This window comes from Anoplopoma fimbria, chromosome 20, assembly GCF_027596085.1.
Source record: "Anoplopoma fimbria isolate UVic2021 breed Golden Eagle Sablefish chromosome 20, Afim_UVic_2022, whole genome shotgun sequence".
In the NCBI taxonomy this organism is placed as follows: Eukaryota; Metazoa; Chordata; class Actinopteri; order Perciformes; family Anoplopomatidae; genus Anoplopoma; species Anoplopoma fimbria.
This window is the reverse complement of record NC_072468.1, coordinates 10,085,383-10,113,292: the sequence shown is the minus strand read 5'-3', so window position 1 is coordinate 10,113,292 and position 27,910 is coordinate 10,085,383. Positions and strand designations below refer to the sequence as shown.

At 41.1% G+C, this 27,910-nt stretch overlaps 1 protein-coding gene across 1 annotated transcript; it reads left to right on the top strand.

Moving 5' to 3' along the window:
• dyrk1b (dual-specificity tyrosine-(Y)-phosphorylation regulated kinase 1B) lies at window positions 1–26,529 on the top strand. Its single transcript, XM_054621833.1, is given in 15 exon segments — window positions 1–2,195; window positions 15,283–15,449; window positions 18,420–18,539; window positions 18,654–18,842; window positions 19,115–19,262; window positions 20,776–20,925; window positions 21,595–21,731; window positions 22,361–22,507; window positions 22,632–22,772; window positions 23,513–23,633; window positions 23,803–23,985; window positions 24,316–24,419; window positions 24,651–24,867; window positions 24,870–25,054; window positions 25,056–26,529. Coding segments are annotated over 15 exon segments (2,223 nt in total). The 5' UTR covers window positions 1–2,092; the 3' UTR covers window positions 25,167–26,529.
• The last annotated feature ends 1,381 nt before the right edge of the window (window positions 26,530–27,910 follow it).

The following is a 27,910-nucleotide window of genomic DNA, read 5'->3' as shown; positions in this document are numbered from 1 at the left end:
CGTGTGGGAGAGAAGCACAGATTCCGTCTAACGGAGGAGCACGGAAAGGGAAACGGGCGAGAAACATGAGTCGAAATCGCCCTTGTGAAGGTTTCCACCTTGAAGGAATAAAAAATCTCCCGCAAATCTAAGAAGGACGAGCAAGAGAGGAGGACATTGAATGTGAGGAGAAGAAAAGAAAGAGAGCGGAAGCAGACGGAAGAAGAGGCGCGTCAAGAGGCGATCAAAGGCGTCTGACAGCAGCTCAGGAACTTCACTGGATCTGGTTTCTTTACTTTTGAGACGTGACTCAAGTTTTGGCTCTTTGCTGATCAGACGTTTGTTTGTGGTTTTTATTGTATTTTGGTGAGATTACCTCAGAGGCTTGACTTCTTCCTGGATCGAGTAATGCGTTGGTAAACAGAGGACACCGTCGGAGTTTGGAAGTACAATGCAGGCCGCCAGCGGCTTGTTCTGCGTATTTCTTCAACACGGGGAGACATTTGGCATCTAACCCGAGATACCGGATCTAAACTTTTGTTCCCTCGACGTCCCCCCCCAGCATTACCCCCTCCCCCCAAAGGAAAAGAGGTGTGCAGTTGAGTTGCAGTGTCCCCTGCTTGTAATGGTACGTCACTTTGTTCCTGCGAACAGCCCCGTCGGCCCGTGAGCGTGGATATCCAGTTAGCGGAACTTTCTCCGGAGCCGCGCGTCTCCGTGAAATCAACACGTTGCAGCGGACTCGTTTTGTTTACACGCGTTTGGCGCAAACTGCTCGTTGTCACAGAGACATCCTCGCGCAGTGTATGGGGATTACCTTGTTGTCTGGCTTCTCTAAAAAGGGCTCCTTTTCACCCTGGCAGAGGCCAGCCACCTTCTGCTGTAGGCGGGTGAAGGGGAGCTGAGGCTTCGCGGAGCTCCGGCTGTACAGGCCCCTGTGACATTTGCCAGTGGAGGGGGCAACGCGCGCGCGTTTGTGTGTGTATGTGTGTGTGTTTGTGTCACTGGGATTAATCCGAGGGGTAGCATCACTCCACACTGCCCTACTCTGTCCGGTGACGGGTCCACCCCACCAGAAAGCGCCAGTAATTGGAGCTATTTTTAGCGTAAGGGATGGGGTAAAAGCAGGCAGCTGGAAACCCAACTCCCCTCCACCTCCTTCTCTTCCACCCCTTCTGTCACACTACCTCGCTCAGCCCACCTGGCAGCATGCTGGGCGAGCCTGGTTAGCACAGACTTGACTTGCAGCTAGTTAATGTGTTTTGAACAAGTAGGGTGGATGAATAACAGCAATTGGATGAACTTATTCCACTGAATAATATTTGATCTTTTGGAACCATGCTGACCGTGGAGTGTTATTAACCTGGGAATACTAGCTGTACTGTATTTTACTGGTTAAGGCTGCACTGGACACAAAAAAACCCTGTACTGGATTACTACTAAGATGTCTGAAGAACTATTAGCTGTGTACTTTTGGTTCAACCTGCCCTGGACTAAGTGAACCTATCACAAGCAACTAGAGTCTTTAATCAGAGTAACCGCTCATTACCATACTGTAATAGAAGAAAGGCCTACTTTTTGATTCATTTAAAGTATCAGTCACCAGCGCTCTGGAGTGGTACAGACCTCCAGCACACAGAAAGAATGCATGAAACTGCCGACACCAACGAAACGAAAAAGCTAACCTGACTAACCAAATATTCTCTTTCCCCCATACTCCCCATACCCACAGAGAAACATAATATATATGTAGAATGAGAGATCTATATCTATAGTGTAACTCCACAGAAGACAGAGATTACATCCTTTATATTTTTACTTCAGAGAGAGACAAGCTGCCTGTACACCAGTTGGTTGCCTTAGAAACCACAGTCACAAAAGAAAAGAAAGAAGCCAGAGAAGAAGGTGCCTTTTGATTGGTCGGTCGGTTTCCCACCATTTCAAGATTCATTGATTCAGTTGGATGTAAACTGTTAAAGCGAACTCTGGGATTGAAAAAAAAAAAGCGAGTCTCATGACAGACTAAAACTCCCCAGCAAGCCCCGCCCACTCGTCAAAGCGTTTTTGATTGACAGTGTTTCCCTGCTGGATTGAACACTTGCCGAGCATTTCCATGGTGATCACGTCATCATCCGTGGAGGACAAGACCGTGCCCTCTTGCAGGATGGTCCAAACAGAACCCTGGGTCTCCTCTGCCCTGCTTCGCAAGAACAAGAGTCAGTACACACACACACACACACACACACACACACACACACACACACACACACACACACACACACACACACACACACACACACAATCCCATGTGTTGGGGGTAGTTATATGAAAATAATGTAGTTTCTGTCAGTAATTTAAAAAAGGTTCACTGTGTTTTAGTTGACATTTCACTATGGTGGTGTGTGGGTCAGTATGACGTGCTGCCGCGGCACTGTGCGTGTCTGCATGTATTGAATGGAAATTCTGAAGTTTGTGATGCACATGTTTGAAAGTTTGGCAGTCCGACTACATTGTTTCGACCCGAACTTCAATGATCAGAACCCTGGCTGCCATGGGTCTGAATTGGCTCATGGTCCACGCCTGCAGTTGGAAGCACCACCCTGGTCAGACAGTTTGGCAGGTGTGGTCAGTCAGTCGGGGACACTGAGCTGAGGGACGGGATGCGGGGACGCTGTCCATTACTGAGTAATGAATGTTTGACCATGACAAGATAGTTTTACCACCACACACATGTTGGAGATCACTTTTTCTGACTACTCCTGCTTTCATTTACAATATTAATTAAATTATGCTAGTGGTTTCCAAGGGTGGGTCATGGATCAAAAACAGAACAATTAGTTTGTAAATGTTGGGTCTATGATGCTCGTAGCAGAGAGTGAAGAAGCTAGCTCGCTCCACAACCTTACCAAACACAAGTTTACATGAAATGTATTCAACTTGTTGTAACTGGCATGGCTTGAAAAGAGATACTGGCCTAACTTGTAATTTACCTTTCTTCGTCATTCTGGGCTAAGCAGCTGTTTATCAACTTCATTATATCAGGACTATAATTGTGGTTTTATTCCAAAGACAAGCAGTGTGAATGTGTGGAAAATATACAGAATTTTTAAGTTATAAGTTGTTTGGTTGGACTAGCGGGGCAGTTGCATAAAAATAGACAGTCTTAAATGTTATTCCAAGTCAGACTGGCTATAAGCACTTATAGTTAACTTGTTGCATAAAGCTTCCCTATGAGTTACTTACTTATGCCTGTCATGCAATGGATTATGGTTGAAATAAGACACCTTGCAGAGGAGGAAAACATGGCGGATGCAACAGTGAACAGAAAAGGTAAACAGCCTAAATCCAACTGTCACCAGAATCCCAAAAAGTGATGTGTAAGCAGTTGAAAGGTTAGCTAAACACTGGTAAATAGTTGAACTAGTTAGTGAAAGGTTAGCAAAAAGCACTGGCCAAACAGCTGAGATAGTTAGCTGTGTTGTTAGCTTAACGTAATGGGTAAACTGTTGAAAAAGTAAGCTCAATGGTAAGCCTAAAGTACTGGTCAAACAGTAGAAATAGCTAGCTCAAAGTCAGCTAAAAGTGATAAATAGACATTTGAAAAAGTTTGCTATAAGTGATGGGTAAACAGTTGAAATAGTTAGCTGAAGGTGAGCTAAAAGGGCTGGAAAAATAGTTGAAATAGTTAGTTCCAAATTAACTGAAAGTTGTTGCTAAACAGTTAAAATGTTAGCTAAAGGTTATCTTAAAGTTATAAATAAACAGTTGAACTTGTTAGCTAACTGACCAAACAGATTGTAGCCATAGCAACAAAGATCTCAATTCAGGCTAAGCCAAGGGGAGAGGTAGCTAACTTTCCTACCTCAAATTAAGTCAGTCTTAATATTTACGCAACTGAGGCCAGACCAGTGGCACACCAAGGGCTAGGTCATGTATTGCATTTTGACATACCTTTGTCATCTTTCTTAGGGATTTAAGTTATTGTTGCAAATACTGCAACATCATTTATTTAAGTGTATATAAAATAATTGAAAATAATCTAGTTGGTGACCTAATTGTCTGACCAGATTGCTGTTTAACACTAATCAGTGATAACAAGTACAAATGGCTTCCCTGACCAAATATACATGGTTTCTAATAATATGATTATGACATATTACTTTATGTGTTCTTGTGACTTAAATGGTTAATGTTTATGAGAGAGAGCATGAGGACAAGGCACACCTAATGAATTGTTCCATTCTTCCACACTGTACTGTGCTAAATTGTATACACTGGTCCTTATTGTTATGTAAAGGCATGATAGTTTATGCCAGTGTGTTTTGAGAAAGAAGGAACATGCATACAACAATATGAACACAAAGTAATACCAGGTTTATAAATGTGCTAAGTAGTCATCTGTAAATTAGTTTTTTTGCGGTGGTTTACAGAATCTGGGTTCCAGGGAATTTTATTAAATTTCTCTACCTTTTTTCCTGTCTTCTCTCTATTATCGCTATCTGATAAAGACATGATACGCCCAAATAATATTAATCATAATAATCAATAGCATTCAATACCAGGGAAATTTCACAATTCTCGATCCCATTACCTTAAACATACACTCCTTCATTCCGTTTGCATAGTGTTTTTTGTGAATTATTATTAATCCCTTAATTTATAAAGATTACATCTGAACAAATCTTGATAATGATACAGTTTACCTTTGGAAAATACTAATTTTACTGAGTAGAGTTTGAATATATCATAGTGTAACTCAATGCAACCTTTGTACGTGAGCGGTCAGCTCCATTATTTAGCCAAGCAGGAATGTGCTGCCCATCGACTGCAAACAGCTAAGATTTACTAGCACTCAAAATGCAGATTTTAATAGTATTTGTTAACCATCCCGCTTTCAGAATTCTGGTACCGACTTGGTGTAAAAGTATGGGTTCTGGTGACATCCCTACTGTGTATGAGCTTTGGTTCATTCAGAGATTGACATCACAAACGTTCTGAAACGGCAGACTGCGTTAATTTTCACTTTTTTTTAGGGCACACTCTGTAAATCAGCAAATCAATGCCGAATTTTTCTAAAACTCTCCCACATGATTTATGTAGACATTTACACATATTTGGATGCAAGACTCCACAGAGATTTACACGTCTGTTACATAATGTACTGTTAGGGTTAATCATTTTTAACTTGTAGTAATGCATTTCTCTTGACTCAATGTTGACAACTGTATCGGTACAGCTGACACCCTGAAGTTAATATGGGACCCCTAATGGCATGAAACATTTTTATGTAATTCCACTGTCATTGCCGTTTTAACGTGACAACAGTAAGCATTGGAAACGGTGCATAAAGTGCTTAAAAAGTATTGATAAAGCTAATATTACTTGATAGTCTTTTTTTTTTTTTTTTTTTTTTTTATACAATAACATATTTTTTGGTCAGTTTGTAATGCGAAGATGAAAAGAAGATTTCATTGTAGTTAAGAAAAAAAACTACCAAGCAAGTTTGCCTATTCCAGGTATTAGACACATAAGATGTGATGGTGTGACCGCCCTCAGGTCAGGACAGGAAACATGAGCTCTGTTGACATGGAGCTGGGATAATGGTGCTTTTTCTTAGTGTTCATAAGTGAATGAAACACTCTGTCCGAATGCTCCCGTAATGAGGAGGCCTTCCCGCCTCTCCTTGATGTGCTCTGCCATCTTCAGTAGTCAAATTCAAGAAGAACACAGGACTTTGTTGCTGCCAGTAGCATTTATCAACAGGTTGTGTGTCAGCACTTCTCCGCTATATCTGCTCTGTGCTGCGTTACTTGTTGGACAGGGAATGGTTGGTGTTCAACAAAGAATGGGTTTTTAAGGGGCAGAAATATGAGCTTTTTTTGTAGCCAAGGCATGTTAAAATTAATTAAGTTCTTTTTTTCCCACGTCAATGAAAAATAGGCCGCCTTAATTAACGTGGAAAGAAACAGCATTATATTGAAATGTAAGTAGTTGTTTTTTATCAAATATTTCCTGTTTTTATCTGTGTGTAACTAGTTTGTCATACTAGTTTCAGATTTAAATTTTTCTAGCATGAGATAGTGTCTGGATCAAGCAGTTGAATGTGCTGTTTGCAAGTCAGAACCAACGGGTAAAACATTTGTCAATTTTAATTAGTCAGCATTTTAATTTCATTTCACTTTAAAATTGTATAAACAGCCCCCTTGTGTCATCTTCTGGAATGAGATTATTTCAAATCATAGTTGAACTTTTACTGGCATTTTTAGTGATCATTCTGGGAAAATTTAAAAGCTTTTTGGTCTTGTACAAGCTGGCATTATATTTATCTTAATTTAGGTACTTGTTGCTGGATATTTCTTACTTTCTATACGTCTACAGAACCTCCAGATACAGATCCCAACTAGTCACCCTTACTTAACTATCACTAGGCTTATTCTTGGTTTCTGTGTTGGCAGTTATTTTTTGTATTAGTCTCATCATCATGAGTCAGCATTTTTCGCAGATCCGGTTGCCTCATCTCGAAGTCGATTTTAATTTAATTTTAATTTTATTTTTGGTTTGATGCCTTAGATCTTTGTAAGGCTTTGTCTTTGGTTAACACAAGTTTAAGAGATTTTCACGTTTTGTTTTACGATATAAAATGTGTCAGTAAATACCCCTATTGGGAATTTTGAAGCTTTTACTTGGCTTCCCGGCATATAATAAGCATAGAGGTGTGACCACATCACACTTGTTTAAGCATCTTTGCTCTGGTTTCCTGTATACAGCAGGATGGGTTAATGCGATCAGTTAAACACTTTGGAGAAATATAAAACATTTTAAAAAGCTTAGTCACTTAAAGTAGAATAGCTGGTCCACATTAAAGGTAAGCCCAACTTAAGTGAGACCGAGCCGGAGTTACCCTCGCTAACTTTGTGGCCAACGTTCCTCACTTTAATCAGCTAATGGCAAGGACTCAGGAACTTGGCTTTGGTCTTGAGGAATAGTAGCATTTATTCAACGAGAAATACCGTGGCTCATACACTGCAGCTGGCAATAAACCAGTTGTGTATCAGGTAATTGTTGCAGCAGGGCAGCATTTCAACCACAGCATCCCTGCATGCAAGGCACTAATCTTGTCGGTTAACAGTAAATGATCGGTTAAGATAAGATAAGATAATCCTTTATTAGTCCCGCAGCGGGGAAATTTACAGGATTCTAACAAGGGTCAGCGTACAGTCAGATAAAAAATCTAAATTCTTCAGACATCTCCCTGAAGGTCAAAGTTCCTCTGGGAATGCGGAAGTCACCGCCGGAGGTTCCATCACTAACAATTTAGCATGTTAGCATTTTAGCTAGACCCAGCGTGCACCTGTTGGTCACGCAACATTGTTGGCATGTTTGATTCGGGTCAGTTGCCATGCCTTCCTTTCTTTTGTTCAATTCTCACAGAATAACAGATGTGACTTGAATTGTTGTGAAGTACTTGACATAAAAAATGCGTGAAGTAATAGATTAAAAAAAAAAAAAAAAAAAAAATACTCAGAAAAGTCCCCCAAAAAACGACTTTGTTTCAGTAAAAAAAGAGTAGATGTAATCTGATACTTCCACAAGTAGCCTGCTCACATCCTGTGTGGACACTGACAGAAGACTGAAGCTTCTGCTCTGCTAACATGCTGCTCACGCGACTCCTCCGGTGTCTACACAATGTTAGCCTCACTCCATCCAGCCAGCTATCCATTTATCCAACTACGAATATGTTTTTCAGGCCAATTTGTGCCATGGCATAAACATGGACTGTGGCGATGGCCAACAATTGGCCCAAACATTGTGTGGAGCAGCCTCTGAACAGTTCAGTCACTGTTTCAGGTTGTGTTATTCTGATTGGCTCCGATGAACTGCAGTCCTTTAATTTACCCACACAGATGATCAGATATAACTGTGTCCAGCTACTATTTCTTTGAGTGATACAGTCATATACTCAGTTGCCAGCTTAGAAGGTACACAAACACAAACTGGGGCAGTCTATTACAAAAGTCCTGCAATAAATCCTCCCTACAAAAAGGTTATAATTTCCAGTTTCTGTTGAAATCAAAGAATCAAAGACGTGTTGATTCAAATTTGTGGTCCTTGTAGCAGCTAGAGCAAAAGTGCTATTGACTAATATCACGTTATACTGAGAAATATCTCTTATATTTTCTATACCCCATTTTATCTATATGGGTGGTGTTAAACAGCACTGCACACAATAGCGTCGAAAATGTCCATATGGTATAAACCAAATATCATTGAAGTGTGTATATCAAGCCTGTGTAAGCCAGTGTACCACATGATAGCTCTTAGAGAACAGTATGTATATGAATGCTAAGACAGACTCACTCAAATCTAACAGTGAACTTTAGTTCTTAGAGCTTCTTTCTTTGACCGGCTCCTTGTCCCTCTTGGATCTGTACAGTCAGCTTTGGCACAAGTGGGGGGGGAACATTTGGGTGAAGTTGAAAAGTTTTCAAAAGCTCAGATGCATCTAGGTGTATCCATGTGCACTTATATCTGTGCTTTGACTTTGTGTAGAGTCACACAGTTTAGTCTTAATACACCTTTAGATGGAAGCATCATGTCACTGTTTAGGATCCAACATTTTTCAGTATTATTATTGCAATTCCCTGATTTTATCTGTCATTCATGCTGAAGTAGCATCAATATGTGTTGTACGTGGAGGTTACCAACCTATAGTGTCCTTGTTTTGATCTCATTCAGTATATGATGTTTGCATGAGAAACCTGGTTATTCATGTCACTCTATACAAGATTCTAGACATTTTGATGAAATTGTCTTTTGGAGTGCTCCAGGTAACATGTCCAGGTTTCTGATATCAAGTTGATGATGACACATAGCCGCGATACTCCCCAAACCTGATCACAGCCAGGATACCTGTGCACATGTAAACACATTCACCAGAGATAGTGTGTAGGTCGCATTTGATATTACTAGTCTTATATAGGGGAGAATTTAAGCATCAATAACAATTTTGTTGTATAAATAATTTGATATGTGTTATGCATATGTGTGTGACATGTTGCTATTGTGTACTTATTCTTTTGGTTGTGATAATGGAGAAACAAAACGCATGATTTCAAGATCAGATGGGCTGATGCTCTCAGGTATGTTCCTGTGGAAAAAGTAATTACTGTATGTAACTCCAGTTCTATCGATTCATTAATAGTGTCAATGGTAGAAACCAATAGCGAAGCCTGCTAGAGGGCGTAGCACTTATGGTTTTGTCCAGCTAGATCATTAATTTATCTGTGCCGCTAACTAACACAGTTATTAAAAAAAATGAATTACACAAGCGATTGCTAGAATCATCTCAACAGCTTCTTTAAAATATTGCATTTGTTTTGTGCTGCTGCATAAGCTAGTTATCTAGCTAGTTAACAGCTAGAGTTGTGATCACAATTTTAGCAAATGCAGCATATTATTGCTTCAATATCTAAAGGAACGGCAACCTCTGAGGATAGTGTATATTGTCTCATCATACACCATATTTGTTAGGATAAAACTATAATTGTACCATATCATTGTTTCGTTTAATTGAACCCTGTCTTCATCGGGTCTTGAAAGTACTCAGACTTGAACTTGTCTCTGCCTCAAGTAGTGTTGACAACAGTCGTGCTTAAATAGATTTGTGTACACACACTAGTGGCAAGGAGACCCCTCTTCAAGGCAGCGTTGCACAACTGCTGGTTATCTCCGATGGACTCTGGTACGCTGCACAGTTGGCCCAGTATAGTGTCTCATCATCCAGCAACTTGTTGTTGAGCAGGAAGCATCGGTTTCTGGCTGTACTGTGCGTTGTTGCCGGGCTGCCTGGAGTGACTCCTCGCCGTTGCCCTAAATATTGTTACATCATTGTGCATCAACACAACACTGATGGAGAGATGAGACAGTCTGCAAAAAAAAAGAAAGAAGAGGAAATGTGTCATCCGATTGAAGACGGGAAGAATTGGAAGACGGGAAAGGGGGGCATGATAGACGGGTAAATGGAGGAGAGGAATCAGATTCAGAGGTAGAGAGGTTCGAACGGGCAGGAAGGATGATGAAGGAAAGGGGGAGGAGAGAGGCGGCTGGTAGGGTGGGTTGGGTTGCTAGGGGAGAGTATGTCAGACTGCTGCCGCTGAGAGCCAGGCCTGCTATTGGAAGCTACTTGCTTAGCAGGAGAGAGGCGGAAGAGGAGAGAGAGAAGTAGCTAATGAGTATTGTAGGCTGGTTGCTGAGACAGCACTGGGTTTATTTATAGAGTGCTGGCCAGCCAGCCCTTAGATACCAACAGCGAATCAGCTGACAGAGAAAGAGGGGGCCCCGGCCAATGGCAGCGCAAGAAGGGGGATGCCAGATTGAGGAAGTGCTGTGAGTGCCTCTCGGTCTCTTAAAGAGACGGTGCGGATTTCTCAGTACTAGGCAGATATTCTCTCCCCTCTCCAGCAGTGTCATATCTGTAAGCAGGCCAGGACCCAGAGCACCACAACAGTCCCAGTGACGGTGATTGGATTACTTTCCCTACCTTATCGCACAGCCAAACGCAAGTGCAGCACACACGCAGTTCAACAACGCAGGTTCAAAGCTGCTGAGTGTTGTTTTTTTTAGAAACTTCACAAATAGAACCTCATTTAACCACAGAGCTCTATTTAAAAAAATCTCAGGGAGCCATTTGGAAAAAGATGTTGAGCACTGAATAGGAGAACTGTCTACAGCGTGTATGGTAGATAATAATGGCAAGGGGTCCTATAATTACAAACGTTAGGCTATTCTTACCTTGAATTATGTTATAGTGATATAAAATTAGACCTAATTTTGCAGGCCCGAAATATCTTCAACTTTGACTGGTAGCACTGTTCTTACAGCACTGGAGCTCAGCATTACGAACTGGGTTTGCCCTGTTTATTATGTAAATCTATGGCCATGTAATTCCCAGAGACTCATTCTAGCCTGCTTTATCCACGCTGACCTGCAGTATTGTCTACCTGTTTAGTAGTAGGGTCAATCCAGACCGGACTTCTCTATCAACTAAGTAGTGTCTTGGATTAAACTGATTGGATCAACACCTGTAGTTGTTACGCTTGCAGAATTAATCAAATATTAATTGCAAACACGATTTTGGTTTCCCACAAATAATTGAACAGGATAGACTGCGATACCGATGTTTAAAATGCGTGAAAAACGCTTCATTAACTAACAGCCAGCCAACAGGGGGCGTTCAAGATGTCTTGACTTTTGGGGAGCTATCATGCTGATCCCTGTTCACGCAACATCCACAGCCTGTGAGAAACGTTCCTAAATGTTCGGTCGCAGTCCAGAGCAGAAGAGTGATATACTGCTAATGTTCAGAGGAAAAATCTAAATGCACTAAATTCAGGTGAATAAGAACCTTATTTTAAGTCTTATTTTGATGCAAAGATTTGTACGTTAACAGGAGTGTAGCAAAACATGGAAGTGAAAGCGGTGCTCACTTCATTTAAATGTGAAAAAATATATATTTTGTCCCCAATATCAGTTAATATTTGCTATATAATAATTGTGATCCCAAAATTGATCAATATAATTGTGAGTATCATTTTGGCCATAATCTTACAGTCCTAGTAGTTGAATATAGAACATTTCTTAAAGTCCTTCCGTATTCAGCTCTCAGTAACTTTAGTAAATTGTAACTTGTAACCTACTTTCATTTAATTGAAATGATCATCCTCCTCCCAATTAAACTGTATTTCTTGCAGTTCTGCTGCTTCACAATAAAAGCTTTACTCATATATAGAGTTCATACATTGACATTTGCTATTTATTTTACACAAATAGGTTCAATTGTTTAATCACAAAATGGATTCTTGTCGCTGGGATTGCATTTACACGAACCCCCATCATTCTTGGTTTTCGAAGACTTTCTCTGCAGATGCTATCAGTGAGTCCATATATAGAGGCCATGTAACGCGTCTACAAGTTCTCTGTGCGACCGTACCTTAAGCAAGCTCAACACCTGTGCATGGCAAATGGTGGCTTTAAGCTGAGAAAATCTGTGATGTTTGGATGTGTTAGTACGTTATTCTTACTAAATACAAATGATGAGCACAGTTTTCCCCAAATTAATATAGTTGTATAATAGTGCAATTCTACAATGTATATATTATTTAGCAAACCATAATGTAAGACTGCTATGTCATACAGCAGTCTTTATTCCCAGAATGTTGAACCTTTTTGACATTTATGACAGTGAGTTAGCTTGTTGATATTTTCAAAATCTTTCACATAGCCGATACAAATCAAAATGAACATTGTCTTTTATTCTTTGCATAACGAGCCACCTTATTTTATATCACATTTACAAATACTGACATTCCATTATGTTGTTGATATTTCCCACCTGACAGAGACACCCCACTCTAAAGTAACTCCAATGGTTGCTCAGTCGAGAGAGAGGCCGTGACACACTAAGAACGGTGACCTTCATCACTCCTCTCGGTCCGGCGACTGAACTAGAGGAGGAGAAGCGGTCAGCAGTGGAGCCACTCCCTGTCCGTTGTAAATCAAACCGTCATTAATTATGCACTAAAGCCTGGCTTCGTTCTTACCCACACGTGTCCTTTTTCGGTTGCTAGCTCACCTGCTATGTGAGTTAGCAGTAGGCGCTCATCCTAGCTGGCAAGACCTAAGTTGAAAGATGATTTAACCAGAATAATATAACAAAAGGGTGGGGTTTGCCAAGATACCCCTCACTGGTTGGTCAAATTCACACGGCGCCATTGCTTCAACTCATTTACAGCTTCATTCATAAAACAAGGAAGTACTCAAATATCGATTAAGGACCATTTTAGAATGAGGAGAGAGGCTTTCTCTTTGTTTGATAGCATTAAAAGTAAAGTTAGGATTTTCTCTCAGCTTCCCGACTCATTTTAAAAGAGACAGAAAGGGAGCTGGGTGTCGGTAGAAAAGAGAAAGACAACGCGGCGACTGAATGAGAGAAAATATGTTATTTCCTGATTGTTTCACGCCTCTTACATTCTTAAGCACAACTTTCTAGTCCTGTGACTAAAACTACCAGGACCTTCTTTATGGAAACGCGGCCAAAGGTTGAATCCAACTGTTAGCTTAGCATCTGCTGACTTGCAATTGAGCCACGATGATCACAAGAACTCCCTATTGTGTGTAAGACATCCACGGTCCACCAGAATTTGTTTACACCAAAGGGTCAGAGAGCAACTGTTACCGTTATTTCAAACTCTAGCTCTGATTGGCTATCTATTTGGTGGGTGTGTCCATTTTTTCCCCCTGCTTCCCACAGAAAGATTCAAAAATGCTGTGTTTGCTTTACGGGATGAGACTGACAGATGCAAAACTCAACAGCCACAATATTGTTGTGGTGACCACCAGCTGTAGCTCTTGGAGTGTGTCCGGCAGTTTGCTGGCCCGGTGTTGGCCCACATCTCAGCCGATGGAGCTGGCTGAACTGGCGTGAGAGGAAGTCGGTAGAGTGAGCTCTTTGATTGGCTGTTGTGAATCACTGATTCACCCACTTAGTGCAGACATTTGACCTCAGCATTTTTTTCTTGTTTTCCACTAGCAAATGGCCACAAGTCAACAATGCCAAAGCAAAGCAGAACTTCTGTAGTGTCAGATGTAATTGTTTTTTAAAAACTGATAAAGTCTTTGATTCCAGAGATGTGACAAAACTGCTCAATCAGAGTCAAACTAGTAGGAAAATGTTTGGCTAGTTGGTTCTCCTCTTCTCTCTTCAATGTTCTCTGGAGTACAGGTGCAGATTGTTCCTTCATTTCTGTAGCCAGCTGAATGTTGGTGGTTGCCTTTGTGGTGTGTTCAAGTGCAACTTTTAACTCTGACATGATGTTCACCTTAATTTATCTGCCACATAGGGTTGCATGATTAATCGAAATACAATCAGAATCTTCATTCAGGCCTCTGTGCCATCTTATTTTCACTTAACAATGATTCAAAGATAATGATGACAGCCAGAAGCGCCCATGTCACTTTGCAAGTAAAAAACGGCGCAGTTTTGTACAATCAAGTTAAGAACGTCAGAAATGGGCCAGAAAACTCCCGTCACCCAATCACTCAAACATCAAAAGCCTTAAAAAGACTCATTAGATAAGTTAGCTGAAAGTACGCCTCTATACATTTTATACACACAGGCTTCATCTGGCTATATCTGAGCTGTGTGTTATCCTTTTTAACACACGCTGTGAAAAAGCCAAAAATTAGGCAACATACTTGGTATTGTACAAAAAGTTGCATTGGAATCTATTTGTGAGGGGTTTATTGATTTTATAAACTAGATCCGCTTCAGCAAGACATACCAGCGGCTTTAAGGTCATCACAGATCTGTATTGTATCAGTTTGAGGTCATTTATTTTTACAGTGTAAAACATCCTGCTTAGTACACATCTGACTTATCGTATTACAGCTCTTTAATGACAAATTTAAAGTGATCCTTATCAGACTTAAAGTGTCGGTTGCCCAAACTGAATATATGGTTGCCCTTTTTAAGTCCCTTTATAATTTAAGTAATTAAGATACTATGAAGTTTTTATGTCAGCTTAATGATGGAAATGTGACATAAAATAATTAAAACTTTATCACAGTAATCAAACAAAACACCACAGTCAAACAACAGAATTTGCTTCGCCATTGTCTCTAAAACACATTCCTATGCACAAGCGAGTAAACGCACTAAGGCACATTCTGGTTCTGACTGTATTAGCAGAATAAAAAATATAACAAATTGTAAAAATGTCCTGATTTTGTGGTGCAAGTTTTGCTGTCCTTATTTATATCTTAAAAAGTAGGACAAGAATTGGTTGTCAATTTCTCAAAATGTTTGCCAATGGCAACCTGTCAACCATTACCGACGAGCCCTGTTATGGTATGAGTTGAAATAAAAAAAAAAATGTATGTGATTACATTTTATATATTCACATGTTGATATTGGGAAAAGCCATAAAAACCCAGTGGCAATCATTTTTGATTTTGTGACATTTTCGAATGTTCAAATAATGGTTGGTGTGTTTTTGCATGTTGGTGAGGAAAGACTGTCGGCCTCTTCAGTTAGACATGGTTAGTAGGTAGTACTGTATGTTTGGCCAATATGGAAACCAATAATCAGAGACTGTGTTGGGATTGATAGGTTGTTTCTGATCAATTGGGATCACTTGTAGCCACGTCGGACCAACGATGAAGGCAGAGACGGATTAGAATGTTGGGGTTTCCCTCTCTAATCATCTCTCTCTCTCTCTCTCTCTCTCCCCCTTTCTCCCTCCCCAGGTGTAAGCAGCTCAGGATGTCCGCCCACCTCCTCCTCCTCCTCCTCCTCCTCCTCCTCCTCCTCCACTGCCCAGGGCTTCTCCCTCGCTGAGCCAGCCATGACCAGCCAGCACACACATACACACCCCTCCTTCAGCTCCATCCACTCCATGGCCGAGCAGCAGCAGGTAACACACACACACACACACACACACACACACACACACACACACACACACACACACACACACACACACACACACACACACACACACACACACACACTCTCGTTGCTACTGCGGTACACGCCTGTGGAACAGGAACGGATTTATAGTTTGCATGTTTCACCTGTTGTTTGTCACAGCAGCACTGCAACACCAGAGGGGTGTGTTTTCTTTAATTAAATGAAAAAAGTAATATTATGCAGAGGCATCCGATTTGCTAGATCACAAAATATATGTAGTGTTAGTAAGAAACGTAGTAGATTACTTCCTAAATGTGCTAAAACTTTTTTTTACTATCGACAACCTCAGAAACTCATATCCTCAATATTCAGCTGGCATATATCTCAGCATTTCATTCATTGTGTTCAGTTTTGATTATTATTTAGGATATAAATGGGATAAGAGCATGTTGAAGACCTGAACAGAAGAAAAGAAAAGTAAAACAACACAAACAGAGACTTGTATTTAATATTTTAAAAATAACCGGGAAACTCATCTATGATGAAGCATTCACAGCAAATTATCTTCTCAAATTCATCCAAATCTCTTGTTTGAGACAAACTTCCTGCAGTTCTTACGTTTACTATTTGGGTTAATTGTACAGCTTATCAGTTGCTCTGTATTGTTATTGTTTTCATTAAACATAATATTAAATACCCATAAAATATGTCACTTAGTCACAATGATGGAAAAGGGGTTCCTTAAGGAAAAAGTACAGTTTTTAAGTTCCACGCCTGATATCTTTGTAGCCGCTGTATCCTTCATACATAGCTATATAATTCCATTAAATGTGTGCATATCTGAAGCTTTATATATGATTCTTGGACCCTTTCACAAGAAATTGTAGCTGAAAATCACAGTAATGTCAAAAAAGTCTTATCTCAGTGAGAAATACAATTGAACAATACTCTGTAGAGACGAGACAAAAGTGGAATAAAACCCTTTTTAATTCATGGCAGACTGTAGGCTCTGCTGCTGCGCCCTTAACTCTAAACTCACATTTATGAAATCAGCTTAGGTTTTTCCCTAACAGTGACAGTAAATAAACATGTGAAACAGTGTTTCATGTGACAACAGAACAGTTGTCCTCATTTTATTGTCTGCAGTTTGTATCTATAAGCAGATAAACAACTAATACTTCCTTAAGCTGAAAACAAGAGCAGCAAGACTTGAATACTTGAATTTCACTTTGAGGTATTTTATCCAAGTGAATCAGAAAATGTATCCATTAGAGCTCATACAAATGCTTTGAAGTTAGCAGCCACAAGTTGTGTTGATTGCCATGGTAATAATAAACGCCAGCATCAGTATGCAAATGCTCCACCCACACCTTGCCCCTCTACTGGGGAACACTTAAGGTGCTTTCAGAGAGCGAGCGGTCGCCATGTCAACTTCACTCTTCTGTGATTACTTTTGCTTTTGATTACTTTTCTAATAAATGCTTTAAACTGGACAGTAGTGCTAGATGATGCCAGCTTTTTCCACACTGGTTAAAAAAAAAAAAGCTTTACAGTAATGTTAGGGCTCTTTTCTGATTTCAGAAGGAGAATATAGTTGAATTGACAGCACTGAAAGACGTTCTGGTCTGACGACATGGTGAACAGAGAGATGGAGGGAGGGAGGGGGGAAGAGGGAGAGAGAGACAGGTGCTGAGGGAATCAATGAAACAAGATTTTACCAGTGGCGGCTAGTGACTCAAAAAAATCCAAAAAACGAGGATGAATCACACTGCTTCCTGGTGAAGCCCGTGCCACAGTCAAGGAAATAAGCCAACCGTAGCACCTAAGATCCAGGAAGTACAAGGACAACTTCCTGCAGAGGAACTTCTCTACCCTCACAAAGACAATCCAAGGATCGTAAGAATTAGATAACCCCGCTAACATGTGATCCATGGATCCGTAATAAGGCCAATGGCTGCCCCCCCTCAGGTGTTCTTTTGGAGGGCTGTGTTGGCATGCATGCTGAATATGTGGAGCAGGAGCTGTGTATAAGTTATTCGGGTTGAGTCAAGAATAGCATTTGACTCCAACACGGGTGGACTGTGGTGGAAATGATGCTGTACCAAAAAGAAAAGATCTCTGTTCACTTCACAGCACTCATTCCAGTAGTCGCCTCTGCTCACAAGCAGCAACATGTATTTTACACAACTAAAGAATCACTATCAGTTTAAGTGTACGCTTTAATTAGAATTCCCCCCCGTTTACCTTGCCGTCAGACTGTCGTCAAGGAACTGAAGCAGTTATCTGTGCTTTCGCCACTGCCACAAGACTCCATTGACAAAAAACTTAATTTTACCCCATATTAGACGGGAGTTGCTGGTCTGCCGCTGCTTCGAGCTGTTAGTTGGTGTATGTAATTGTGTGACTTTGCTTAATTTGTAGTAGATAGTATTGTATGTATGGCCAATTTGTCTAGGGAATCTAGTGGCTATGAAGAGAGTACAGATGACTATAACAGGTTTAGTACCCTGTCAGGAATAGCTGTCTGACAGCAAGGTTAAGCAGTGAAAATATTCCAAATATAGTGATCATTTTCTTTTAGGTGGTATATGATGTACTGACTATGGATAAGTACCTCATACAACCCCTCTTTAAAACATCTGAACTATCCCTTTAATTAAGAAATATATCTACATCTATATCGGCCAGTTTACTGCTTGAATGCACATATGTAACTTTTTTTTCCTCCATGTTATATGGCAGTAGGTTCTAGTTTTAAGTATCTGACCTAAATGGGAATATTTTGTTGGTCATAATTTGGCACAAACTCTTGTGGTGCCAATGTAAACTGCATGATATGAGTTTGAATTAAAACAATGTGTTTTCAGTTGTTAAAGTGTATAAGGGATATCTTGAAAAACCAAAATGTTTTCTAGATTCTCGCCTGCTAATTCCGACTTGAGATGTGTTCATGACGTGTTGCTGCTCTCTGTAGGTGCTGTCTGATATGACCATACTCCAACGGAGGATCCCCCCTAGTTTCAGAGACCCTGCCAGCGCCCCACTGAGGAAACTCTCTGTTGACCTCATCAAAACTTACAAGCACATCAATGAGGTATGATACATACCATACACACACACTTGTGTATATGGTTGTCTCTTCTGTGATCACTTTTTCAGGATTTGCGTGTATTTGCCTGAGCTGTTTTTATTTTTTTCAATTCCACAGGTGTACTATACTAAGAAGAAGCGACGGGCCCAGCAGGTCCCTCCAGAGGACAGCAGCACCAAGAAGGAGAGGAAAGTCTACAACGACGGCTATGACGACGACAACTATGACTACATTGTCAAAAACGGAGAAAAGTGGCTGGACCGCTATGAGATAGACTCGCTGATCGGGAAGGGCTCCTTCGGACAGGTATGAACACTGAATCCACATTTATTGATCGTTTACAAAATCCTCCTCAAAGAAGATGTCTCAAGTCGCTCCTACATTCAGTAACAAATTAGTCTCAGTGAATTGCTAGTATGATTATTATTATACATAACAGGACAAGTCAAACCAGCTTTCTGACGGTCCCGGAAATCAGGCTCCCAGTCATTCACTGTCTAATAAAGAAAACCAAACCCCGAAGCATGTGTTGTAATCATGGCATAGGATGACACAAGTGTGTTACTGTGTGTCTACAGGTGGTGAAGGCCTACGACCACCATGAGCAGGAATGGGTCGCCATTAAGATCATCAAGAACAAGAAGGCATTTCTAAACCAGGCACAGATTGAACTACGCCTGCTGGAGCTCATGAACAAGCATGACACTGAGATGAAATATTACATAGGTAAGAGCACACACACACACACACACACACACACACACACGCACACATACATTACAGTGGGGTGTGAGAGTACAGGGGTCAGATCTAACACATATACAATCTCACGGGCGGGGCTCTGCTTATACTACACTGGTTGTCTTAATATACAGATGTGTTCACACAGGTTTGGTGTGCAGACTCTCATAAACATGAACAGATTGGTCAAAGTAGAGTCAAACATCCAAAGTATTCATAGTGTCAGATCTCCCAGTATTCTATAATGACACACTGCAAGACATGTGTAAATAGTTAAACTTTTTCTATAGATGTGTCCATCCACATGACTGACTGAGGATTTTTTCCTCTTGTGTACCTACTGAACATTAAACCCTGAAGTCGGACATTCAAATCACACTAATATTTAACTATAAATAGAAGGATTACCTTGACAATAAAAGGTAAACACAAATAAACAGCCGGTCCTTGTGGAGGATACAACTGCAGTAAAGATAAAATCTTAGTTCCAGTGGGTCCTTGTTAGGAAAGAAAAAGGCTAAGATGAAAGTATTTAATATATTACCATAATTCTGGACCTACAGATTCATTATGGACAGTAACAGGACAACATGGCTGATGTTCTCCAGTTGACATTTAGCTATCTGGAATTTTTAGAAAGGAAGCCCAGCGACTAATTAAAGGTGCTAAATTTGAAATTCAGAACAGCTTCCACATGGCTCTCAACATGGAAATTGCTCAGCCGACGGCTAGAGGCTAACAGTGCTATTAGCATACACAGTGCAAACGACAGCAACAGTGCTGGCAAATGGCGTTATGAGTTGTAACCGCGCTATGAGAGCAGTGCAGAGTGGCGACCATGAGCTAGCCAGCCGGACTAACATGCACTAACATAGTGTGGCCGGCCCGGCTACATACACAAAGCACAGAGAAGTGACTTCATTCTCTGCTCAGGTAGACATTACTCCTCTATATCTTCTCATAGACAATAGTTTAACGAATTTAGTACCTTTTAAAAATAGTACACAAAGTCAAAGTACAGTTGTCATGGAGATGGCTCTGTTGTCATCGACATTCTTAGCTCACAGGAAGATATGTGAGCCATCTACAAAACTTCCCTCCAACGATGAAGACTGTGAGATGCTATTGAAAGCGCCCAAAAAAAAGCAAGAACGAGTTGTTCATTTAAGATTAAGCCTTTATATTATGATAACGTATACCATGACAATACAACATAAAAGTTGAGCTATGAAAGAACACATTTATCTCAGCTTTGATATGAAATTTGAGAATTTAAATGGCACTTAGTTCTGAAAGCCACGACTCGGAAAGTGGGGAATTTTCAGAGAGCAATTGACAGGAAATTATTTTAATGTTGTCAAGTACTCTTGCCTGACCGGATTCTTGTTTATCTCTTAACCTTTTTCCTTGTCTCCCTTCTGTCTCTCTGTGTGTTTGTGTGTGTGTGTGTGTCTGTCTGTCTGTCTGTCTGTCTGTCTGTCAATCTGTCTCCGTGCAGTCCACCTGAAGCGTCACTTTATGTTTAGGAACCATCTCTGTTTGGTGTTTGAGTTGTTGAGCTACAACCTGTACGATCTGCTGAGGAACACCAACTTCAGAGGAGTCTCCCTCAACCTCACCAGGAAATTTGCACAGCAGCTCTGTACAGGTGGGTGCATGGAAACACTAACATGTCTTAATGAGTGTAGCTTGTTGTTGTCTGCCCCCTAGTGGATAACAATAAGAGGATGAATGCAGTATTTAATCCTCATCAAATTAGGAAGGAAGAGTATTGTAGGTCAAATGCCATTCAGAATGACAAAGGACTTGAACTATTTATGGAGATAAAAAGTATATCAGGATGATGATTGAAGGTTTTTGACGGTTGCCTTTTCCTTTATATTGGATATATAGGTATAATAATTTTTAGAAGGTTGTTACAGTAACGTTACAGCATACTTTATTTAATTTATTTGGATGCAATTTATTTATTATTTATTTATATATTTGTGTATATATGATTTATTTATTTATCAAAAATGATTTTAACATTTATTTATTTATTAACATTTGTTGCAATTTATTTATTATTCATTTATATATTTCTGTATATATGATTTATTTATTTATCCAAATTATTTTAACATTTATTTCTTTATTAACATTTGTTTTCATATACGAAACTCAATAAAATACATGGTTTAAAATGGAAAAAAAAGTGTAATAATGGTTCCAAAGTCGATGAGTTATGGCGTAGAATAATCTTGCAGTCAATATTGTATAAAATTTTTCCATAATAGGTAGCCTTTATAAGAAGATTGTCATTTCTTGTCCACAGCGTTATTATTCCTGGCCACTCCAGAGCTGTCAATCATCCACTGCGACCTGAAACCAGAGAACATCCTGCTGTGTAACCCCAAGAGATCCGCCATCAAGATAGTCGACTTTGGGTCCTCCTGCCAGCTGGGACAGAGGGTGAGCAGCGTCCACACACACGTTTAAACACACACACACACACACACACACACACACACACACACACACACACACACACACACACACACACACACACACACACACACACACACATAAACCTTCCAAATATGACTGTCAAAGTGTCAAAGTTATTCTTATCATTAGGGTTTTGAAAGTATATGAGTCCATCATACACGTGTCCCAGTTATCACGGTTGTTAGGGGTTTTGTATAATTGTGTAATATATCTTTTTAGACTAAATGTAATAAATTCTGCATTTATTTCATTCTAGCTCACCTTACTTTGGCAGCAATGCTTAATGTTTTTGGAAAAAGTCTGTCAGTTAAGCCAGTTAAGCTTTTGTATGAAGGGTTAATTTCCTGAATGGCAGTAACAAGACTGTGGTTGAGCGGCTCTACTGCTGCTCTGTGAGGAGAACATGGCTCCTCACAGTGGACAGCTAACGAAACAGCAGGCCACCCACTGACATGAGTGTCATTTCACTTTTAATAAAGTGTGCTATTTAGTTGTTAATGATGCAACATTCAGCTCCACAGCATAGGTGACGAGGTTGGACATGATTGGAGACATAGTTAAAGTAATAGAATTTCTTGTGGCCCTCCTCTCAGATCTACCAGTACATCCAGAGCAGGTTCTACCGCTCTCCTGAGGTCCTGTTGGGAATGCCGTATGACCTGGCCATCGACATGTGGTCTCTGGGATGCATCCTGGTGGAGATGCACACAGGAGAGCCTCTCTTCAGCGGCTCCAACGAGGTAAAAGCAACAACGGCCACAAACATATTGAATCATAAGTAGGGCTGATTGATCCCTATCCAAATACTGTTTCCAGCATCTTGTCACTAAGGCTAACTATGCATGTGTGTGTGTGCTTGTTTAGGTTGACCAGATGAATAAGATTGTGGAGGTTCTGGGGGTGCCACCCAGCCACATGCTGGATGCAGCTCCTAAAGCCAGAAAGTATTTTGACAAGCTGTCAGACGGTCTGTGGACAGTGAAGAAGAACAAGGACATCAAGAAGGTATGAGATATCAGATCCATTCACATTTTTTTAATTAAAAGGCAACTTTCACCTCTTAGTCTTGTGTCTTCTGACTCCTGGTGGTTACCTGATGCACAATAATCCAATGTGGTACTTCCAGTTATTGTAAACAAAATACATGAGAGCTACATGAGGTAACAGAATCACATTTTAATTTCCCTAACTGAAGTCTGAATATTCGATAATGACAGGTTCAAAATGCTTGTTTCATTTTGTTGACAAATTGGAGTAGAAGGTTTTTACAGAGGGACTTTTTGATATATTGTTGTATCACTCTTTATATAAGCTAATACTTACAGCAGCCATAAAACATTTTTTACCATGTTTTTAGTATTTAAAATATTGTAAAAATCAGGCTATGAATTATATATTTACAAACCCCTCTGTAAAAACTTTCAGACTAAAGATAGGAATGAAACTGGTGTATGTAAGTGCTACTGAAGTGGAGATTTATCACTCAGCGAGTCTGAGACAAAACTAATTTAGAAAAAACGGACTTTAAAGATATGTTTTGTAAAATTACATACCATTTTAAGACACTTGAATGGACAGGTGAATGGAGTAAAAGTTGATTACTTGCATCGGAACAGTAGGGATGTACAGGAATATATGCATGTTTTAGAGCAGCGAGCCCTGCACTGCTTGTTTATCCCGGTAATGGGAGTTTTTTTTTTTTTTTTCTGTATCTAAATATGTGTGTGTGTGTGTGTGTTTCCCAGGAGTATAAGCCCCCAGCCACACGGCGTCTTCATGAGATTTTGGGTGTAGAGACTGGGGGCCCAGGGGGGCGGAGGGCAGGGGAGCCAGGACACGCCCCCTGTGACTACCTGAAGTTTAAAGGTAAACCAACACTTTGTATGGATCTGCAGGAATAGACATCGTATTGGTTCACAAAAACTGTCAACATTTTCAGTTTCTATGTCAAACTACGTGGTGAAAGTACCAGCAATGAGTGACCTCTTAACCCTGTAAAGAGCCTCAACAGAACCTGTTGTCTGTCCTATTCCAGACCTGATCCTGCGCATGCTGGACTACGACCCTAAAAGCCGCATCACGCCATTCTACGCCCTGCAGCACAATTTCTTCAAGAAGACGACAGATGAAGGAACCAACACCAGTTCATCTACATCCACCTCTCCTGCCATGGACCACTCCCATTCAACCTCCACTACTAGCTCTGTTTCTAGCTCTGGTAAAGTACACCAACAGCTCCATAGCTCAGAAAATTATTATCTACGTCCCAGAGGGGAAGATAGTGCTCGGACTTCCTGCCAGAGAAGATCAGTTCCTCTCCGTTGACCATGTCTGCAGGGAGTTCAGTTACTTTGATCTGGCCATTATTGTGAACCACATTAGGGGTTGTTGAAAAATATAATGCTAGAATCAAGATTGTTATCTTCTAAGATTCTGAAACAGTTCACAGCTACCAAAAATTGTACAAGAGAATTAACTGGTCCTCCCCCAAAACAAGTCAATGCAGCCAACAGCATTGAGTTTAATGCCGGTCTGTTTTTATCTCCAGGTGGCTCCAGTGGTTCTTCCAATGACAACCGCAACTACCGCTACAGTAACCGCTACTACAACTCTGCTGTTACACATTCAGACTATGAGATGACCAGCCCTCAGGTACGCACAGCGCCGCACCACTGACGGAGTGTTTTATAGGATGTCTCGTCCTGGTTGATACAGATGCAGTAGAAAAATGTCTCTAACCCCTAAAAGTATTCACAACCTGGATTTAGTATCACCCCCTGAGTGGGGCCCACAACAGATACGTGTTGTGTTTCTTCTTTAGAGCACGTCTGTCACTCACTGAATGCGTCTCACCTCTGTGTCCCACTTCCCCCCCCCCACCAGGCTCCCTCCCAGCAGCAGATGAGGATGTGGCCAGGCAGTGATGGTGGAGGTGGGGGTCAGGACCCAGCATACACCCAGTTGCTGCTCCACAAGCCGGCTGCCTCCCAACAGCACCAGCGCCACTTCCTGGACCCGCCCCACCACCCACACCCGACCTACTCCCACCACGGGAACGGCGGGCGCGGCCTGCGGCAGGGCGGGCAGACGGGCATCGGCGGAGGGGGGGCCAGCAGGGATCCTCGCCCCAGATGAGTGACAGCATGGATGTGGGCGTGTCCCTAGGGCTGCACCACCTGGGGGCGGTGTCTTCCATGGAGGCCTCTCAGTTCGGCTCGGCCTCCCTGCCCCTCGCTCTGCCAATCGGACTGTCTGCCTTCCGGACTCGGACGGCCCCCACCGCCCCAGGGCCCACAAGCCCCGCCCCCTGAGGACTACTACCCTGCCTCCAACAACAATAACCCCGCTGCGGGGGGCAGAGGGAGGCCGGACTCAGACGAGGGGCCAGCCAACTCTTGATAAAACCTGAACCATGCCCTAAAGCCATACAATTTTAACTACAACTACTACAACTACACACATACAGCCAGAGTTCAGAGACAAAGAGGTGAACTTTGTGCTGCAGGAGACAGTTTGTACTGCATGAGAGGAGGAGGAGGAAGGAGGAAGATGCTGGGAAAAACTCTCCCTTTTTATCCCGTTTTAGTTTGTTGTCCTTCTGTTGCGACTGTAATTGGAAAGGAATGATTGTGACGAGTTTGTTTTTATTAATATTATTATTATTGTTGTTTAATATTATTTGATTTTTTTTTTCTCGGGTTTGAGGAGTTGCGTGTTCTACTTGGTTGTTGTTTAAGCCTGGAGAGGGGGAGGAGGAGGATGAAGAGGAAAGAGAGAGAGGAGCCATGCTTTTCCATTTTACTCCATGTGGTGGCTGCAAGTGGAAGATCACATATTCACGGTCACACCGGTTAGTTCTGACATTAGTATATTCATATTTACAGTCCTTGGAGACGAGCAGTCTTAACACACACACACACACACACACACACACACACACACACACACACACACACACACACACACACACACACACACACACACACACACATATATCTACTGCTGCATCAAGAAGACAGAAGCTGGTTTCAAAGGGAGAAAACGCCAACCTGTGTGTGATTCAGGACTCCTGTCTGTGTTAAACTCACTTTTGCTTAGAGTTTTTCGCGTCCTCCCTCCGTCGCTCTCCACCTGGTCGTGACGGCGTACGGAGAGAGGGAGGGAGGTGGAGGGAGGAGAAGGTGGCAGGACACTGATGCCTTCCTGGCGCTCATAGGGATCTCCTTCTCCTCCTCATCCTCTCCCTCCCCCTGCTCTCTTCTTCCTCTCCTCCTCCACCACCTCCTCCTCCTCCTCCTGTTGTGTTTCTCCTCCAGACAGCTCCTCCTCTCTGTGCTGCTAATCACCATGACAACTGGTCCGGATTGCTGCTAAAGATCCAACACAGATCAATAAAGAAATAAAAAGAAATAGAAACAGAAATAAATAAAAAAAAATAAAAAAAACTTTTTAACCCTTCTGCTTAAGAGAAAAAGGATAAAGTAAGAACCACTGCATCTCAATGTATTTATTACTATTTAACAAGAAAAAACAAACTGAAAGTAACCCTTTTTTCTGCTCTTCTTTGTTTGGTTGCCTTCTTTCTGCAGGTGAGCTCTGATTGGCTATTGTAACAGTGACAGTAACTGGTGACATGGGAATGCCACCGGTTGTGGGGGCTGGGTGGAGGGGAGGGGTTTGGGGCAAAATAAAGTTGGATATATAATAAGAATAAAGAGTATACTTTTGCACACCAAAGTCAAACAAACATGGGATCTCCGCTTTTCTTCCTACTAATCTGATCCACCGCCTCATGACCTCATGACCTCATGTCTTGTCAGGATGAAGCTCGTCCACGGGACGCTCCTGATGCTCACCTCCTCTGGTGCCTTTACTCCTCCGACTGGACGCACGCAGAGTTCATATCGCGGGGAAATTAAGGTGGTCCATATTCAATACATAAATAGGACGTAAGATAAATAATCATATGAACTATGAGCAGCCCGCCAATCATAACTTGCTCTGGTATTGATCGACAGGCCAAAAATGGTGATACAAAAGTGTTTAAAATAGAACAGGTGCTGACGGAATGAACTTTAAAATGAATTGGATAAATTCCCAATTTTTTGATCACATTTGAAAATATATATATTTTTTGGATCATTTATCTAATATAAATGTTAAATATCATTTTGATGAGTTTGGTTACACTCATTAGTCATCAAATTCCCCACAAAAATCAGGTTATTTCTGGATGACATTCCTTAATGCTCAATGTAGAATAACTTTTAAGATGTAAACAATTCTTTAAAAGTGACAATCCCTTGATGGGTTTTAAAATAAATGTAGTAACTGCTATCTGTTGTTTTCATTACGCAAGTCCCAGTTTTTTCTTTTCTTTAGTACTGTGGGAGACTGAATAAGGAGAGAGATTTTCCTTTGCAGCTACAACCCAAAAGCCACCATACTGGGGGAAACAATGAATGTGATTGAGGAGATAATCCACTGTTAGAAAATGTGTCAGAACTGACAGCTAACATAGTTTGTCTCCGAGTGATATACGTCTACTCAGCTTTATTATTATTATTCATTAAATAATTAGCTGAGACAGGTATTGTGTGATCAGGTTTCCATAAGCGTGTGCCTTGTTTCGGAAGGAAGCCACTGGCCTAAATATTAGTATTACATGTAAAAATGTGGAAAACAAACATTCCATATTTCTAACAGAAAGTCTAAGGTTTCACTTTGGTTTAAATGTGTTTTAGTGATGGTAAACAACAACACACTGTTTGGCAGATTACATCAATACTGTACAGAGTTCTGGCCAACTCCCTACTGTTTGGTCAGCAAGAGAGAAGTTTGCTAAGAGTGACGACCAGGGATGATCACCATGGTAACCCGCTCCGGACCAGGAGCCTGTACGAGGAAGCAAGTTAAGTGGGCTCACAAGCTTTTTTCTTTGGGCTTAACTGATCAGATCAAAACCTGACAGATCTGAGATCTGATTACTTTCGAAAAGTAAATGAAATATTCCTACAGGATCCTGACAGGGACAAATTTACAGAATTTTTAAAGTGCAATAGATATAGATAAAACAGAGCTTCTAACTAACAGAACAATAGTTACCATCACTAAACTACATATCAGTGGTGATTATATCTGCA